The 18,108-nt window shown below is 55.6% G+C and overlaps 1 protein-coding gene across 5 annotated transcripts in view; it reads right to left on the bottom strand.

The window, feature by feature from the left end:
• Positions 1–18,108, bottom strand: part of ZCCHC14 (zinc finger CCHC-type containing 14) — a 71,369-nt gene that overhangs the window by 28,339 nt on the left and 24,922 nt on the right. For all 5 annotated transcript variants that reach the window (XR_016224642.1, XM_089319045.1, XM_051840308.3 and 2 more), the window contains exon 2: positions 7,629–7,752. Coding sequence is in view for 4 of the 5 variants with exons in the window: in XM_089319045.1 (XP_089175171.1) it covers positions 7,629–7,752 (124 nt within the window). In the remaining variant the exon portion in view is untranslated. The remainder of the gene's footprint in view (positions 1–7,628; positions 7,753–18,108) is intronic.

Below are 18,108 nucleotides of genomic sequence, written 5' to 3' on the forward strand. Positions count from 1 at the left end.
AGACAAAAGCTGCAGGTCAGGAAGGGTTTCTGGCCCATCAGTCACGTCAAGTGCTGGGGATGTGGGATGGGGCAGCGTCCACTGGCACGGCCACCCTGAGCAGGCTAAGCAACCAGCCCTCCACCCACAGCAGAGGCCTGCAGCAAGTCAGCCTCGTGGCCGTGCTTTCCACCAGGACGCCGAGCCCCCAGCGGCACCACAGCCCCTGGCGGCACCGCGCTGGGCAGCACTCACAGAAAGCCGAAGCGCCGCCGCTGGAAGGGACCAGGCCGTGCAGCCCCAACACTGAGGCTATTTTTATTTGCAGTCTTGTTTTTCAGGCACCAGTAAATGCAAATAAAATTAGTCTGGAACCAGCACTGAGAAGGCCACGCACTTCACCTAACTCAGCAGCCTGAAGACTACAGAAGGGCTTCCCGCACAGCCTGCGCTGCACTCCGGGGAGCAGACCAAACACTCAGGATGAGGAAGAAAGATGAGTGAGACGGGAAAGCCCAGGGTCTGCCAGGCCCAGGGGCAAGGCGCCAGCACCGAGTCACAGACATCAGACGGCCAGGGCTGACCAGAGGCCTGCGAGGAGCCACTGGTGCGCAGCCTTGACCTCAGCCCGGGATCTCTCACCGAAACCACTGCAGGCCAAGGGTCATCGTCACCGCCCGGGTGTTTGCAGATGACCCCAAAGGGATGGCGGCCACCTCAGTACTCATGCAGTAAGACGTCTACAGACGGCGAAGGTAACGTGGCCCAGGGACAAGCCGCTCCTCTGGAAAACGCTGCAAGGTGCTGAGTGCACGCAGCAGCTTCGTTCCGTGTGCTCAGTAGCAAGGAGCCACCTCAGCAGTTACAGAACAGTCACAGCCGAGGCCACATCACTCATGATGGAGGAAAGACGAAGACAAGGCCACCTTCCAGCTCTAAGACCCCTGCCGAGTCCCCCGCACACAGCCAGAGCCCTGCACGCCGGAAAACGCAGCTGCAGCGCGGTCACGTTTCAGACGCTCCCTGCTCCCACGTTTTACTGCTGAAAGTCAACTTTCACTTAAAATCCAACAGCTGCACGCCGGAGTCTCAGCTGGACAACCACCCTCTAAGCGCCGGCCCACTCTGCACTGCCACTCAGCGTCTGCAGCACTGGGAAGGAGTCTCAGAATTGCGCTCTTTTCGTCGTTGTGGTCAGAGCTGAGCCTCTGAGCTCTGCCGCTGCCGGTTTCAGCACCAGCACATCCCAGGCACCAGGCTCACGTCACCATCATGTGCAGACGAAGGGCCCGCTCTGGACGGGGGATGTGCAGGCAGGCTCGGGGCAGCACAGCACAGGGCCCGGGGCCAGCAGCATGCAGCCGAGACAAGGGCTCTGCACCACCAGGCGCAGATGACCAAGTTCAGGCCTTTCCCGCAGGCCCAGACAGTGAGCATGGACTCTGCACTCCCACGGCGGCACTGGGAACCCGACGCTTTCTAGCTCACGACTGTGGGCACACTCACGGAGTCCCTCTCAGCCTCATGTCTTCACCACGAGGCGATCACACACTCTGAGCTGCCCGACCCCAGCTCCCATTCTGCCTGCCATGGCCTGGTCCTCACCTGGAGGGACTGGAGCAGCCAGACCAGAGCAGGAAGGACCCATGAGGCAGCCAAACGAGAGAGGACCTTGTGCCGATGCTACAGGGCCAGACCCACCCAGCGGGGGTTGAGGGGAGGGGTGCTCATAGTGCTGAGCACTGGTGTCGCCACAAATGCTGGCAAGTCCACTTTCTTTTTTATTAATTTCAAAATCAGAATTACAGAGGGCGGGGGGAAGAGAGGGAGAGAGAGTTATCTTCCATCTGCTGGTTCAGTCCCCAAATGTTCACAACGGCTGGGGCTGGTCCAGGCTGAAGCCAGGAGCCAGAGGCTTCTTCCGGGTCCCCCACGTGGGTGCAGGGTCCCAAGCACGTGGTCCATCCTCCTCTGCATTCCCAGCTCATGACAGGCAGCTGGATGGGAAGTGGAGCAGTCAGATCTCGAACTGGTGCCCATATGGGATTCCAGCACTGCAGCTGGCCACTTAACCAGCAGAGCCACAGTACCAGTCCCCAAGTCCATTTGCAACACAGAACAGAAAAGTACCCTTAGCTGACTTGCAGATGTAGCAAATTTCACCAGGCCAACAGGATGTGATGGAGTGGCCACCTCACAAGAGGAAACAAAGCACAGGGAAGGAAGGTGGGAGGCGAAGACTGTGCAGCCCAGGGTACTCAGCCAGGAGGAGCCGGGGACGGCCCGCGTGCTACTCAGCCAGTGAGGAGCCGGGGACGGCCCGCGTGCTACTCAGCCAGTGAGGAGCCGGGGACGGCCCGCGTGCTACTCAGCCAGTGAGGAGCCCGGGGACGGCCCGCGTGCTACTCAGCCAGTGAGGAGCCCGGGGACGGCCCGCGTGCTACTCAGCCAGTGAGGAGTCCGGGGACGGCCCGCGTGCTACTCAGCCAGTGAGGAGCCCGGGGACGGCCCGCGTGCTAGGCTGCGAAGGCTCAGGCGTGCCTGCTCACTGGACACCCCTTCTTGCAAAACCGCTCATAAAGTCTCCCTTTCACTGCACTTCCTGAGTCCGTGTCCATCTCTTGAGTGGACAGGTGAGGCTACTTTCCACAGCAACACACTTCAGGGCTGGTAGCCAGAGACCGCTGCAAGTGGCCCGGGTGGAAAACGATTCAATCACCAGAGGAAGAAGAGGCAGGAGGAGGTCCCCGCAGAGTCCCAGCAGAGCAGCGCCAGCTGCACCCAGGACGACGCGGCATGCAAGACTGCTTGGAGACAGCGCTGGGGCCCAGCAAGGAGCTTTCGGGACACAAGAGGGAAAGGGGATGAGGCCGTGGTCAGGAAGCCAAGGGCCTCGCGACACGGACCCACCCTAAAATGAAAGCTGCCAAGGACGTGGGTGGGTGATCACAAAGGCCAGGGGCACCCAACAGTCTGTCAGCCACAGTCATTCACCGCTCAGAGGCTAGGGCTGCTGTCACGTGTGAGCACTGGGACGGGGGAAGCCGAGTGTGCTGCACACCAGCGTCTGAGCACAGGATGGAGATGGACCTAGAGGAAGCTGAGGCCTTGTGCAAGCTGACAACGGCCTCGGAGAGGGGCGACCATTCCTGCATCTGCCCTGGAGCTGGGGGCAGAGAGGAGAGCACGAGCTATGAGCCAGCTGCAAGCAGGAAGGAGGGCTGCTGGAAGGTGTGGCCCTTGTGTGGACACTGTCCTCATGGAGCAGGACCAGGCTGTGCAACACGCAGGGCCTCAGAGGGTCAGCCCACGGTCACCTGGTGCCTTTGTGAACTCAGTCGCGACACAGGCAGCTCATACTGCACCAACAGCAAACACAAACTCTGGGAAAAACATTTCTGCAAAGAGCACCCGTCCGAGGCCCGGGTGGGACGCTCAGCACATGGGAGCTTCTTGCTGGGGAGCGGAGCGCCTCCCAGGAGCCTGCAGCCTGCCCGGCCGCAGGACAGGACGGCGAGCAGAGGCAACTCAGGCAAGGAGCCACAGGCAAGACCAGCAGATCCTGCAAGACCTCCGTGAGAAAGACTGCAGGTACACAGGGTACACTCCAAGGGGCCGGCGCTGTGTCGCAGTGGGTGAGGCCGCCGCCTACAGTGCCGGCATCCCAGGTGGGCGCCGGTTCAAGTCCTGGCTACTCCACTTCCGATCCAGCTCTCTGCTATGGCCTGGCAAAGAAGTGGAAGTCGGCCCAAGTCCTTGGGCCCCTGCACCCTTGGAGGCCTGGAGGAAGGTCCTAGCTCCTGGCCTCAGATCGGCTCAGCTCCAGCCATTGCAGCCTCTGGGCCTCTGTCTCTCTGTAGCTCTGCCTTTCAAGTAAATGAATAAATCTGTTGTTTTTTTTTTTTTTTTAAAGGAATAAAAAAAAGCTATCTGTTGAGCTGCAGACCCCAGAGGGGGGTCTTGATCTTCTCTAGCTGACACCTGCATTACACAAGGAACAAGTCTTCAGAAGAACGTAACGAGTTCAGAATCCCCACAGTCTACCAAGTGTACTCATGTAATCTGAATGTAGATGTTCACTAAAACAGACAAGACGAGGGGAGGGTATCCAAGAGACAAAGCAAAAATCACTAGCAAGTCTCTGATGACCCAGAATGAGATCAGCAGGCCAGGCTGCGAGAGCAGTTACTGCAGCTATGGCGAGGATGTGAAGACAAAATATGCCCACGATGCAACAATGGGTGGGAACTCGGCAAATAAATAAATGACAGAAAGAACCAACCAGAAATTCTGAAACTGAACAACGCGGAGTCTAATACGGAACGTCCACAGGACAAGCTCAGCCGCACACTGGAAATGACGGACGTCTAAGTGAACAGTGAACTTAGAGAGGGAGAAACTGGAAACTGAACACATCTGTAAGGACCCGTGCAACCAGACTGAAGGCTTTACCGCGTGTGAAAACTGGAGTCCGGGTGGAGAGGACAGCAAGAAAGAACATTTTAAAAATGGCTGGGAGTGGCCAGCACTGTGGCATAGTGGGTAAAGCCACCTGCAGTGCTGGCATCCCATAAGGATGCCGGTTCACGTGCCGGCTGCTCCACTTCCGATCCAGCTCCCTACGAATGTGCCTGGGAAGGCAGTGGAAGGTGGCCCAAGTCCTTGGGCCCCTGCACCCACGTTGAAGACCTGGAAGAAGCTCCTCCCTCCTGGCTTGAGACTGGCCCAGCTCTGGCCATTCTGGCCATTGGGGAGTGAACCAGTGGATGGAAGACCTCTCTCTATCTCTCTGCAACTCTTTCAAATAAATAAATCTTTAAAAATTGAATATTTTAAAAATATGGCTGAGAAAAAACAAATTTGGTGAAAAACAAATTAACAAACTTAAGCTCAGAGAACGCTTAAAAAAAACGCGGACGCTCAGCAAATGAGCAGCATGGTAAGCACAGGAAAGGCAGCCAGAGCTCGGGCCGGGGGCGGCGCTCAGGACGCCCACACGACGTGGCAGGCAGCACCTCCTCTCCCGGCTCCTGAGAGGCTGCTACGTGGAGTGAGTTCCAGGCTCTCGGCTTCGGCCTGGTCCAGTCCCAGCTGTGGTCAGCATTTGGTGAGTGATGAACCAGTTGACGGAATCTCAATCTCAATCAATCAATCAATCAATCTCTCTCTCTCTCTCTCTCTCTCTCTCCCCACGCCCAGTGCCTTCCAAATAAAATGGACAGAAAGGCAGCCAGCCACATCTACATCACAAAGTAGTCCAAACCAAAGACAGAGAAGGTGGCCCACAGCACAATGAAACAGATGTCCAGGTTAGGTACACAAAAACCCTCCACCAAAAATTCCCTAACCACTGAGAATGAAGGTGAAACACACTTTCAGGTAAATAAAACGAGGCAAACCCAGTGCCATCCGAACTTCATGACAGGACACGAGAAGATGGAGTCCGCTTCCAGGAAGAGGCAGCAGGGACAGGGACACGCACACGCACACGCACACGCACAGGGCATGAACTGAAAGCCTTCCACTTTCTTCCTATCACTTCCTGGAAACAGACGCCAGAATCCTAACTGGCTCTCAGGAGCTGCTGCCCGCTGACCACTCAACAGAGCATCCCAAGAGTCTGCTATGTACCCTGCCGTGGCGCTCCCAGACAGAACGCCACCCCTCGTCCCATGGACACCCCCACCGCGTGACGGAGTGCCTCAAAAATAAAACAACAGTGAAATCAAACTGTTCCATCTAGTGAGTGCATCTGAAACGCAGTCCTGAGACCACAAGGTTTGAGAACTGCTTGGTAAATAAAGTTTAATAAAGTTCTACCACTTTCACTGCCTCACCAAAACGGAACTTCCAGAAAGTGTAATTACTCAAGGTCCCAAGAATGAGGTCACAGAACTTCAGAACGATAGCGAGGGGCCAGCATAACATGACACAGCAAAGCCTGCGCTTGCAGCGCCAGCATCCCATGTGGGCGCAGGTTTGAGTCCAGGCTGCCCCACGTCTGACCCAGCTCCCTGCTGTTGCACCTGGAAAAGCAGAGGAAGATGGCCCAACTGCTTGGGCCCCTGCACCCATGTGAGAGACCCAGAAGTAGTTTCTGGCTTCAGCCTTGCACAGCCACAGCCACAGCCACAGCCACTGGGGAGTGAACCAAAGGATCGAAGATCTCTCTCTCCCTCCCTCCTTCTCTCCCTCTCTCTGTAACTGTGTCTTTCAAATAAATGTTTAAAACTCTTCAAAAAAATAAAAGAGCTACAGCAAGTGGGTCTAGGGGAACTGTGCTCTCGGCCTGCATAGCAGGCTGCCTGTTGCCAAAAAGCCACAGGCCTACTGTGCTGTCATCTCTGCTGTGCCCTGGGGAAAGCTCACAGCAAACAGCCGGGAAGAGCCGCATGCCCACTCTTCAGTGCACACTTTCAGCACTGCCCTGTTACTAACGAAGGGGGCAAAAGCCTCAGCTCTGGGTTTGAAACTCCGCTTATCTTAGGAATGCTACTGGGGCCGGCGCTATGGCACAGTAGGTTAATCCCCCACCTGCAGCGCCAGCATGCCATATGGGCGCCGGTTCGAGTCCCCGCTGCTCCTCTTCTGATCCAGCTCTCTGCAGTGGCCTGGGAAAGCAGTAGAAGATGGCCCAAGACCTTGGGTCCCTGTACCCACATGGGAGACCAGGAAGAAGCACCTGGCTCCTGGCTTCGGATCGGCACAGCTCCAGCCGTTGTGGCCACTTGGGGAGTGAACCAAAGGATAGAAGACCTCTCTGTCTCTCCCTCTCTCTGTAACTCTACCTCTCAAATAAATAAAATCTTAAAAAAAAAGTACGTTACTTATCTGTGACTCAGTTCCCCCTTCTATGAAATGGGGATTGTTGTTAGAATTAAACAGGGACAGCCAGACCCACGGGGTCACTGGGTGCTGACAGAAGCCACAGTCGGAAGCCTGGCGAGTGAGGCAGGGCAGGGTTACAGACTCCACTGCTGTTGCTTCACGAGTTCCATCACCGTAAGCCTTCCAAGGAGGCAGAGGCCGAGCAGATGCTGGACACTGCGGAAACGCTGCGATGCCCGGACCTCCTGCTCAGCCACGGCTGGCGCCCAGCGCAACATGGAAAGGATCGTCAACAACTGGGACCTGCACAGTCAAGTGAGCGTGCCTGCCGCTTTCTGGACAAGATGGGCAAAGGCTGCAAGTGGTCCCCGAGGTGATGGCTCAGCAGAGGGTGGCTGTCCCGTTACGAGCAGGGCTACGACTACTCATCTGTCTCCCTGGGCACTCACCTCAGCCCCACACAAGGAACCGGATAGGACCTACCACGCCTTGCAGAAAAGCCTAGGGGAAGAACTGGGAGGGACATGGGCCCCAGGCAACCCAGCAGTCCAAAAGCAGTCCCTGCTCCGCAGCTGGCGCCTGCACCCTCAGGGCAGCCACGTGGTCGTCAGGCCACCAAGAGACCACTCCCAGGGGAGCGCTGAGTGCTGCAGGGAGGGGCCTGTCTGCACACACAGGTGGCCTTGATGACCTCTGTGTGGGGTTTTCTGAGCACCAGTGAGGTGCAGCACCCGAAACCTGCAACAGGGGAAGCCGAGACGGGCGAGGGCGCCCTCACTGCCAGTCCCGGCGTCCTCACGGCTGGCCCGCGCAGCACTCACCTTTGCTGTGCTTCCCCGGCGGCCTCTTGGGCAGCGCCTCGTCAGCGGAATGTGCGGGCGTGTGCAGCGTGCTCTCCAGGCTGCTGCTGGCGCTGTGCACCGGGGTCTCCGTTCTTGGAGTGATCTGAGGGGACAGAGACATCATCATCTTTCCTTCTATGCAGTTGCTAGAACGAGCTCGTGCACGGCGCTCTTGGCTCAGATCTGTCCACACGGTGCTCACTAGTGCAAGCACTTCCTGAGGTCAGCAAAAATTCCGAAAGATCAGAAACAGCCGATGCCTTGACCCCACCGGGAGCTTCTGCTCACGCCAGGCGCTCAGCAGCCTGCACAGGCACTCTGCGCCAAGCTGGCTTCTCCTAAGGCACACGTGAAGCTTTACACTTCAAGTCCAACAGCTGCCACAACCACACGGCAGGATTTAATGCCATTCTTCTGTAATCCTTGACTACACCATAAACCCCCCCAAAACAACAGTAAACAGAGTATACCAGTGGGCCTGTTTGTGCAGTTTGACAAGCACATTCTTAAATCAGAATTCCGCTTCTAGGAATCCACCCCGCAAAGCACAGCTCACTGCGCAGTGTCGGTCACAGGGAAACGTCTCTCAGCAGAGGCCTGACCGGATCAACCACAGTGATGCCGCAAGGGGGGGCCGGCCCGTGGCCTCCGACACCAGCCGGAACTCTCACACAGTACCAGGGTGCCTGCATTCAAGGCCCGGCTCTGGCTTCTGATTTCAGCTTCTTGCTAACGTGGACCCGGGAAAGCAGCTTGACGGCTCCAGGAGTGGCGCCCCGGCCACCACGTGTGAGACATGGCTGAGTTCCCAGCGCCTGGCTTGTGCCTGACCCAGCCCCAGTCTTTGCAGGTTTTGAGAAGTGAACTAGCAAATGGGGCTCTGTCTCACAACCTCTCAAAAACAGGAAAAAAGAATCGAGGGCGGGTCTCCTGACAAAGAAGCACAAGACAGACGGGGAAGCCGGAGTCGGAGTCGTGGCTGTGATTTAAACCAAGGGTGAGCGCAAAGGGGCTGGCAAGACGGGCAAACCCTTCGCGACCAGGATCTCTGCAGAGGGCAGACGGGGTGGGCTGCAATACTTTCTTTTCCCCTCCTAATCAATATTTCAAGGCTTTACAGCCAAAATATACCTATTACTTATAGGATTTAGAAAAATAAAAATCCTAAGTGCTTTAACCTCTTTACAGTCTCAATTTAGCATGTTTCAAACTTTCAAACAACGTTAGAGAAGGGCATGAGTTTGAAGTTGATGGGAAGAAGCCTGGGTTTCCAGGCTGACAAACACTGCCTGGCAGCGAGGGCAACGCCCAGGCAAAGCACCGAGCCGAGGCCTTGCTGATCCCAAGCAGCTGTCCCTCCACCTCTCCAGCCTGCACACTCACGACTTCCTTTCATTGCAGGACAGTAGGTGCAGGCACGGCTCACAGGGCTGCGTCTCGGGTGGGCGTGAGAGGTGGAGGTGGCCACTCCTGCGGGCTGACCCCAGCCTGCACAGGGACAGCTCACATAGCCACAGCAGATCTGCCCCACCTCCAGCTGGCTAAAGCGGCCTGAGCAGAAGGCCATGCCAGGTGGCCCACAGATTGACAGGTCAATGGGAACTCAAGAGACACCTCCTGCGGACAACCGCTCACAGCAAGGCTGGTCAATCTGGGGTCTGCGTAACAGGAAATCGATCCTAGCTAACCAAGATGTTATCTTCATTTAAATTAATAAGATTAAATAAATTTTAACTTAAAGTTACAACTGTAATTACCTATATTTATAACAACTAAATTGGACATTTTCTTTAGCTTTAACAGTTTCGTCATCCAAAGTATTCCTGAAGTGAACCTTAATTTATTTGAAAGGCAGAAAAGACACACACACACACACACACACACACACACACTCGGACCTTCCATTCACTGCTTCACTCCCCAAAAGCCCACAGCAGCCAGGACTAAGCCAGGAGTCTGGAACTCCATCTGGATCCCGCACAGGAGTGACAGGGACTCAAGAATGTGAGCCCCACCTCTGCCTCACAGGCGCTCAGTGGCAGAGCCATCAGAAGCCAGGGCAGTCTAAGGGCCACAAGAGGTACACACGCTGCCTGTCTGAAGCTGTCCCCATTGGAAGGTTTGCGGCTCACAGAAGTAACAGCTAAGCCGGCGCCGCAGCTCACTAGGTTAATCCTCCGCCTTGCAGCACTGGCACACCGGGTTCTAGTCCCGGTCGGGGCGACGATTCTGTCCCGGTTGCCCCTCTTCCAGGCCAGCTCTCTGCTGTGGCCAGGGAGTGCAGTGGAGGATGGCCCAAGTGCTTGGGCCCTGCACCCCATGGGAGACCAGGATAAGTACCTGGCTCCTGCCATCGGATCAGCACGGTGCGCCGGCCGCAGCGCGCTGGCCGTGGCGGCCATTGGAGGGTGAACCAACAGCAAAAGGAAGACCTTTCTCTCTGTCTCTCTCTCTCACTGTCCACTCTGCCTGTCAAAAAAAAAAAAAAAAAAAAGAAGAAGAAGAAGTAGTAACAGCTACTCTGGGAACAGCTCAGGAGGCTGGCGTGTTTAACCGCTCCTGTTTGGGCTGACTCATCAACTGCAGATGTCCACAGCTCCTTCAGCGTGTGACGCCTGAACCGGTCCTAGGAGGAGACAACGAACTCTCTGGACCCACAGGCAGCCCGGCCTTGCTGCCGACAAAACACGCATGACCCAGCAGCTCTCACACACGTGCCACCTGCCCAACCCGCATCTCCCCCAACAGCCACAAGGAATGGCAGCCTGACTCTGGGCCTTCAGGAGAGCGGAGTGGCACGAGGGACACCGCTTGCCAAACAGGAGAGCTTCGGGGAAGGCGCTGCTCCGCCGGCCTGCGCACAACCCCCCGGGGCCAGGCCCAGCGCAATCAGCTTCCTTAAGGAAGCCCTTTCTCCTCTCTCTGCATGAGGCTCCCTCCCAGTGATTCTAATCCAAGTCCAGGGTCTAAACTGCAACATCACATCATCCTGAAAAGACAGGAAGTCTTCTCTGTGGACGAGCAGGAAAAGCTCCAGGCCTCAGCCACAGACAGGGCAGCTAGGAGCTGCCCCACCAGCCCATGTCGCACCCACCACATTCTTCACAAGGGCAACTACTGGACACACACACTTGTTTTCCGTAGGGTTTTCTCTTCTCACTTCTCCCAACCAAGCCTCACCTTCACTCGCTCCTCTGTTACAGTGAAAGCCAACTTAACTGCGTTTCCCAGAAATACTGTTTGGGGTTATTTCTGGCCAAGTTCACTTGCCCCACGTGAGCCTCAGTCCCATTCCAACACGCTCTGACTCACCCTGAGCCGCAGAGCTCCCGGTCCTGCTCGCAAGTGCTGGGAACAGACTCGACGGGCTCCAGCTGCCGCCTTCCCTCTGCAAGGACGGCAAGCAGGAGCTCCCTGCTCTTCACCCTCAGCCGGAGTCCCCGCACTGGCCCTGCCACCTGACGACCCCAGCTTCACCTTTCACCTTTCTGCTCAGGCCCCAGCCCACAGGCACAGCAGCCACAGGGGGCAGGGCTTTGTCAGTCTCCTCTGCCCACTGCACGCAGAGCAGCCTCAGGCAGAAGCAGGTACTTGCTAAGTATCTGGGAAATGCATTAACTATGTTACCAAATTCTGATGAAATTCAGGATTAAATGAATTAAAAAGCCCCTCCGTCTCAAAGTAAAACATTCACAATCTAAATTACGTAGCAGGCAATCAGATCTCAGCACTGGCACAGAGTGGCCCTGAGATCCAACACTGAGACAGCTGCGGGTGGTGAAGGGCACATCCCATGCTTTGTCCTTCCAGCCGATCTGGATCAACGTCTGCTGCACACGTGAGGTACAGGCACCTGGACGCATCCTGGCTCCTACTGAGTCAGCCTTTCTAACTGACAGGGCTGTCTAAATAGGGACCAGGCCACTGCTTCCAAACCTGAATGTGTAAAATGCCTCCGGAGGCCTCCTATGAGAATGCAGGTTCTGATTCAAAAAGCCTGGGGTACACTGCATCTCTCACCAGCTCCAGCTGCCACCTGAGACCCCCCCCATCTCACCAGCTCCCAGCTGCCACCTGAGACCCCACCCCCATCTCACCAGCTCCCAGGTGCTGCCGGCACTGAAAGGAGGTTTCAAGGTAAAGCAGTTCTCCATGGCCAGAGGATTCAGAGGACCAAGCTCCTTTCAGAAGGGAGGGGAAGCGAATCCAGGCACTGTGCAGAACAAGACCCCTTCCAAGGAGAAGACGTGGTCGCGGAGTGCATAAAGCACGCCCTAAAGGGCCAGCCCCTCCATATCCTGCCTCTTGCTGTGTCCCTCAGATGCACACACTTCAGTCAAGGCACCTGACCGGAAAAGCCCACCAAGTAACCAGGCTTTTTGCAGCCCAGAACCACAATTTTTGAAGGGCTTTAATTACTTAAACCTATTTCATTAAAAACCATCCACGGACATCCCCATGGGATGCTAGCACGCAGTCGGACTGCAGCAGAGCCCGGAAAGAGTCACAGAGAAGCTGGCTGGGGCGGGGCATCCAAGGCCTTACCCCCTCACAGCGCAAGTGCCGTGACCACGTGCGGTGCCAGCGACCCCTTGGGTCCTGTGAGAACCACTGACCCCTTAAGTACATTTGAAACACATGAAATACACAGGATTGCAACAGGCCCATCACATCACAGCCAGTTATCAGAGGACTGACACACGCATTTGTCCAGCAGTGCTTGGCGGGTATTTTGAGATACTTCACACAACCATGATTTGAAGGTATCTGACTGTACTGGTGACAAAGTCGCGGATTTTGTTAATGGCTGTGGGTTTCCATCTGCTTTCAGGTGGCAGAAAATCCTAATTTCCAGTTAGAGGCCAGAAGATAGAAAGCTGCTCTGGCCCCCAGCCCCCGGCTCAGAGCCCCTGCTGGGGACAGGCCGCTCATTCAGCCTCCCCCCAGAGCCAGAGAGGCCATAGCAGGGGTGGCCTTGGACAGCAACCCCCCACCCAAGGTCCCACAACAACCGGCTGTGCAGAGTGCTGCCGGGCCCGCCCCCACCCCCTCGGCGGAACAAACGATGGACTGGCCCTCCTGAGCCCAGTGGACAGAGCAGCTCCTCCCTCGCAGGGACACCAACCCCCCATTGCCCTCCTTACTTCCTCCTGAGCAGATTAACAAAAGCACGGCCACAAAATCCTCGTGGTCACCTGAGTTCAGGTGTTTCAAGGGGGAAGCAAAGGTGCTGTTTTTTTCTGATAGCTGCAAACAGGTCTCAGCAGGCTGCAGCCCCTGAGGGAATGCTGGGAACACTTCAAAGTTTCTACCCTTAGTTTACTCTGACGCTCTTACTTCCAACTGTTCCCTAATTGTAGGGTCTCCAGCTGCACAGGGGGCGGCCACAGCACCAGCAGTGCTGGGCGACCTCTCATCTCCCACTTGCAACCCCACTGGGCTCGACACACTCGGCAGTCAATCACCAGTGCACGCAGTGCTTAACTCTGACTGGCACTGCAGGTTCTTGAAGGTGAACCCAGCACTCAGCACACCCGCCCTGCCCATGCCACACTCAGCACACCCGCCCTGCCCATGCCACACTCAGCACACCCGCCCTGCCCATGCGTGGAAGAGGGCAGGCGCGCATGTGCTGACACACAGCAGGTACACGCGGCCTTCAAGAAGAACCCGGGAAAGCAAGTTACCTTCTCAAGAAACCAAAGCCTCGCCATGCTGTGCCTCCAACAAAGAAGGAGTCAGGATCGGGGGGGACGCGGAGGCCACGCAACCACCTGGGGAACACTCCCTCACTCGGGATGGCACAGGTTCCAAATTCTACTCAGATTCACCCTCGTTCAAAGCGACCGAATATAAGGTCACTTACTGGAAACAATTGTCGTTAATACAAACATAGGACTGGCCAAACAAAATGACGGACCCCTGAGCCGGAATACCAGCAGCTGTCAGAGAGGGAGTCAGTCGGAGGCTGCAGAGAATGCAAAGATTCTAAGGTGAGAGTCTGCTGTTGTTCTGAGATCTGTTTGTTTGAAAGGTAGAGTTACAGAGAGGGAGAGACAAAGAGACAGACCTGCCATCGCTGGTTCACTCCCCAGAGGGCTGTAATGGCCAGCACTGGCCAGGAGTTTCGCCTGGGTCTCCCACAAGTGGCAGGGGACGAAACACGTGAGCCGTCTTCCGCTGCTCTTCCCAGGCTAGTAGCAGGGAGCTGGAACAACGATCCACACGGAACGCCAGCATCCCAGGTGGCAGCTTTACACACTACACCAAAACACCAGCCCCAAGATAGAAGCTTTAAAAACCAGGAGCAGGGACTGGTGCTGTGGCACAGCAGGTTAACGCCCTGGTCTGAAGCACCAGCATCCCATATGGGCGCTGGTTCAAGACCTGGCTGCTCCATTTCCAATCCAGCTCTCTGCTGTGGCCTGGGAAAGCAGTAGAAGATGGCCCAAGTCCTTGGGCTCCTGCACCTGTGTGGGAGACCTGGAAGAAGCTCGAAGCTCCTGGCTCCTGGCTTTGGATCGGCGCAGCTCCGGCTGTTGCAGCCAACTGGGGAGTGAACCATCGGATGGAAGACCTCTCTCTCTCTGATTCTCTCTGCCTCTCCTCTCTCTGTGTAACTCTTTCAAATAAATAAATAAATCTTAAAAAAAAAATGGTGCAAGGGGCCAGCCCTGTGGCAGAGTAGATTAAGCCGTTGTTTGCACTGAATCCTGGCTATTCCACTATCAATCTGGCTCCTGGCTTTGGCCTACCCAGGACCTGGTATTGCAACCATTCTGCAAAAGGAACATGGACCTCTCCCTCTTTCAAATACACACATCTTTTAAAACAAGCACACGCTGAGTGCCCAAGATGCAAAGATACATTCTGCGAAGCCAGAGATTAAAATAATGGAAAATACTAGCATAACAACACTTTGTATAGATTCCTTATCATGTATCCATCACATCTGTATATGCAATTGGAGTCAAGTTTAGGTACACAGATCAAATTATCTCCGTATTAAAAATAAGAAAAAGTCAGCTCCTAATGCTGACTCCAGGGTCCCCCGCCAGCGGGGAATGGACCAGTGTCAATGTGCAGCACTGGGCTTCACAGGCTGGGGCACGAGTGTGGAGTCCACGGGGGCTGATGCTGCCAGGAGACCGCCTGTCCCCGGCCTCGGGCTGCTCTGCTGTGACATGGAAATGACCGCACCTGTACTTTGGGGGTTTCTGTGAGGATTAACTAAAATACACGTGCAGTATTTCAACAACTGGAAAAACAGCAAGCGTTCAATGAGATGGCAGGCACTGTCACTGCTGTGGCACTCAGCGTCACCAGGCTGGCTCACAACTCATTCAAGCGTCCTCAGAGACAAGTCCGGCAGCCACGGGCTCTGCTCAAGCCCAGACTTCCCAAGGGCAGGGCTGGCATCTGTGGGGTGTGCACTGGCGGCAACAGGGACTGGGGAGACCTGCAGCAGCTGCCCGAGTTTGCGTGTCTGTCCAAAAGAGGCTGAGTTAAAAATGGACTCTCCCATGGCAGCAGATCACCTGGTCTAAAACCAGCTCATGACAGCTTGAAAAATATTTCATTATGTGAACTACAGTTAAACAGAACGCTTTTGTGAGTCCACACTCTCACACCGTCACAAGGGAAGTGACCACGTCCTCAGCACGCAATGCAAACTGCAGAGCTGTCTGCACGGCAACCAGGCAGGAACAGGCTTCCTCCTCGTGTCCCTTTCCATCCGTGGATCTCGCTTTCAAGAATCCATTCTAAAGATATCATCGGTCAATGATGCAGTCAAAGGTTTGTGTGCAAGGAGATTCACCTTGACTCTACAAGGGCAACAATGGGCCAGCGTTGTGTCACAGTGGGTAGAGCCGCTGCCTGCCCCATCCGCATCCCATATGGGTCTGCTTCTGATTCAGCTCCCTGCTGATGCGCCTGGGAAGCAGCGGAGGATGGCTCAAATGCTTGGGTCCCTGCATCCACGTGAGACGGGGATGGAGTTCCAGGTTCCTGGCTTTGGCCTGCCCCAGCTCCAGCCATCAGGGCCACTGGCAAACTGAACCAGCAGATGGAAGATGTATGTCTCCCACTCCGCTAACTCTTCCTTTCAAGGAAATACATCTTTAAATGGAAAAGTTTCAGAAAACAAAAGGTTTGGGGATGCTCATTTAGATGAGTTAAAAAAGAATATACATCAGCAAGCATTGAAAAAAGACAAGAGAGAACACACCAAATACTAACAGTACTTGTCTCCAGGCAGGTCTGTCTCCCATCTACCTGCATTAGCAGGGCACTATTCAAAGGGCAGCTAACAGGCCAATAAGCCAGACACCTGCAGAGAGGGGGCGGAACGAGACGCAGGGGTCAGGGAAACCACAGCGGGGAGGACCTGCACGAAGGGCCTTCCAGGTGCAGGGAGCAGAGTGTGCGATGCCCGGAGACTGGGCACCTTCCTGGCTGAGGCTCAGAGAGCCTGGAGGGGCAGGCAGGAGGCGGGGACCCTCAGGTACAAACACAAACTCTCAAGTACCTACCACCCAAAGTCTAGCCAATGGAACAGTCCTTGGTTTTCAACTTCCTTCTAAGTAACCTGCCTCTACAAAGGATGGAATAACCTCTGTTAAAATACTTTTAAGTCAATGTAAAAAAAAAAAAAAAAGGCAGAAAATGAAAAGTGATTTGCAAGCATTTTACTAAAATAGTCATTACATTTCTCTAAAAACCAAAACGAGAAAATGGACAGTGTGACAGTCAAAGCTATTTGCTGACTCAGGACAGATGAAAGCCAGCACTAACCAAAAACCATTCTCCACATAAAAACACTGCTCTCAACACCCCTCGCCCCAGGGCTCTCCTGGGTCAAAGCAGAGCACAAGGCCCAGCCCTCCCAGAAGCACACAGCACAGGAGGCTCGGAGCAGGAGGGCCTTGGTGGCCATGCCAGGAGCCCTGGGCCAAGGGCGCCCCAGAGACCACACTGTCCACATGGGCTCTGAGGAGGCCTCAGCACACAGCACCTGCACCAGAGCTGAACCTGCAGAGACAAGCCGTGCGTGCGCCAACCCCATGTCCAAGGAGTGCAGCCCTGCCGCCATGAGATCCCAGAGTGGGGCGGAGATGCTGCCTGTGTGCACCAGCAGCCACACGCTTCTCACCATCTCCTTCTGGCGGGGGGCTAGCATGCGGCGGTGACATCAGCAGACAATGACATGCACGGTATCTGCTGTAGATCACATCTGTCGAAGGAAAACTACGGAACTACAGCACACACAGCTCACATGTACACACAGTGCACCTCCCTACAGCTCACACAGCTCACCTGTACACACAGTGCACCTCCCTACAGCACACACAGCTCACCTGCACACACAGTGCACCTCCCTACAGCACACACAGCTCACCTGCACACACAGTGCACCTCCCTACAGCTCACACAGCTCACCTGCACACACAGTGCACCTCTCTACAGCACTCACAGTTCACCTGTACACACAGTGCACCTCCCTACAGCACACACAGCTCACCTGCACACACAGTGCACCTCCCTACAGCACACACAGCTCACCTGCACACACAGTGCACCTCCCTACAGCACACACAGCTCACCTGTACACAGTGCACCTCCCTACAGCACACACAGCTCACCTGCACACACAGTGCACCTCCCTACAGCACTCACAGTTCACCTGTACACACAGTGCACCTCCCTACAGCACACACAGCTCACCTGTACACAGTGCACCTCCCTACAGCACACACAGCTCACCTGTACACAGTGCACCTCCCTACAGCACTCACAGCTCACCTGTACACACAGTGCACCTCCCTACAGCACACACAGCTCACCTGCACACACAGTGCACCTCCCTACAGCACTCACAGTTCACCTGTACACACAGTGCACCTCCCTATAGCACACACAGCTCACCTGCACACACAGTGCACCTCCCTACAGCACTCACAGCTCACCTGTACACACAGTGCACCTCCCTACAGCACACACAGCTCACCTGTACACACAGTGCACCTCCCTACAGCACACACAGCTCACCTGTACACAGTGCACCTCCCTACAGCACACACAGCTCACCTGCACACACAGTGCACCTCCCTACAGCACTCACAGCTCACCTGTACACACAGTGCACCTCCCTACAGCACACACAGCTCACCTGCACACACAGTGCACCTCCCTACAGCACACACAGCTCACCTGTACACAGTGCACCTCCCTACAGCACACACAGCTCACCTGCACACACAGTGCACCTCCCTACAGCACTCACAGCTCACCTGTACACACAGTGCACCTCCCTACAGCACTCACAGCTCACCTGTACACACAGTGCACCTCCCTACAGCACACACAGCTCACCTGTACACAGTGCACCTCCCTACAGCACACACAGCTCACCTGTACACAGTGCACCTCCCTACAGCACTCACAGCTCACCTGTACA

The sequence above is a fragment of the Oryctolagus cuniculus genome, chromosome 18 (assembly GCF_051225735.1).
Source record: "Oryctolagus cuniculus isolate XC-2025 breed Fujian yellow rabbit chromosome 18, ASM5122573v1, whole genome shotgun sequence".
Lineage (NCBI taxonomy): Eukaryota > Metazoa > Chordata > Mammalia > Lagomorpha > Leporidae > Oryctolagus > Oryctolagus cuniculus.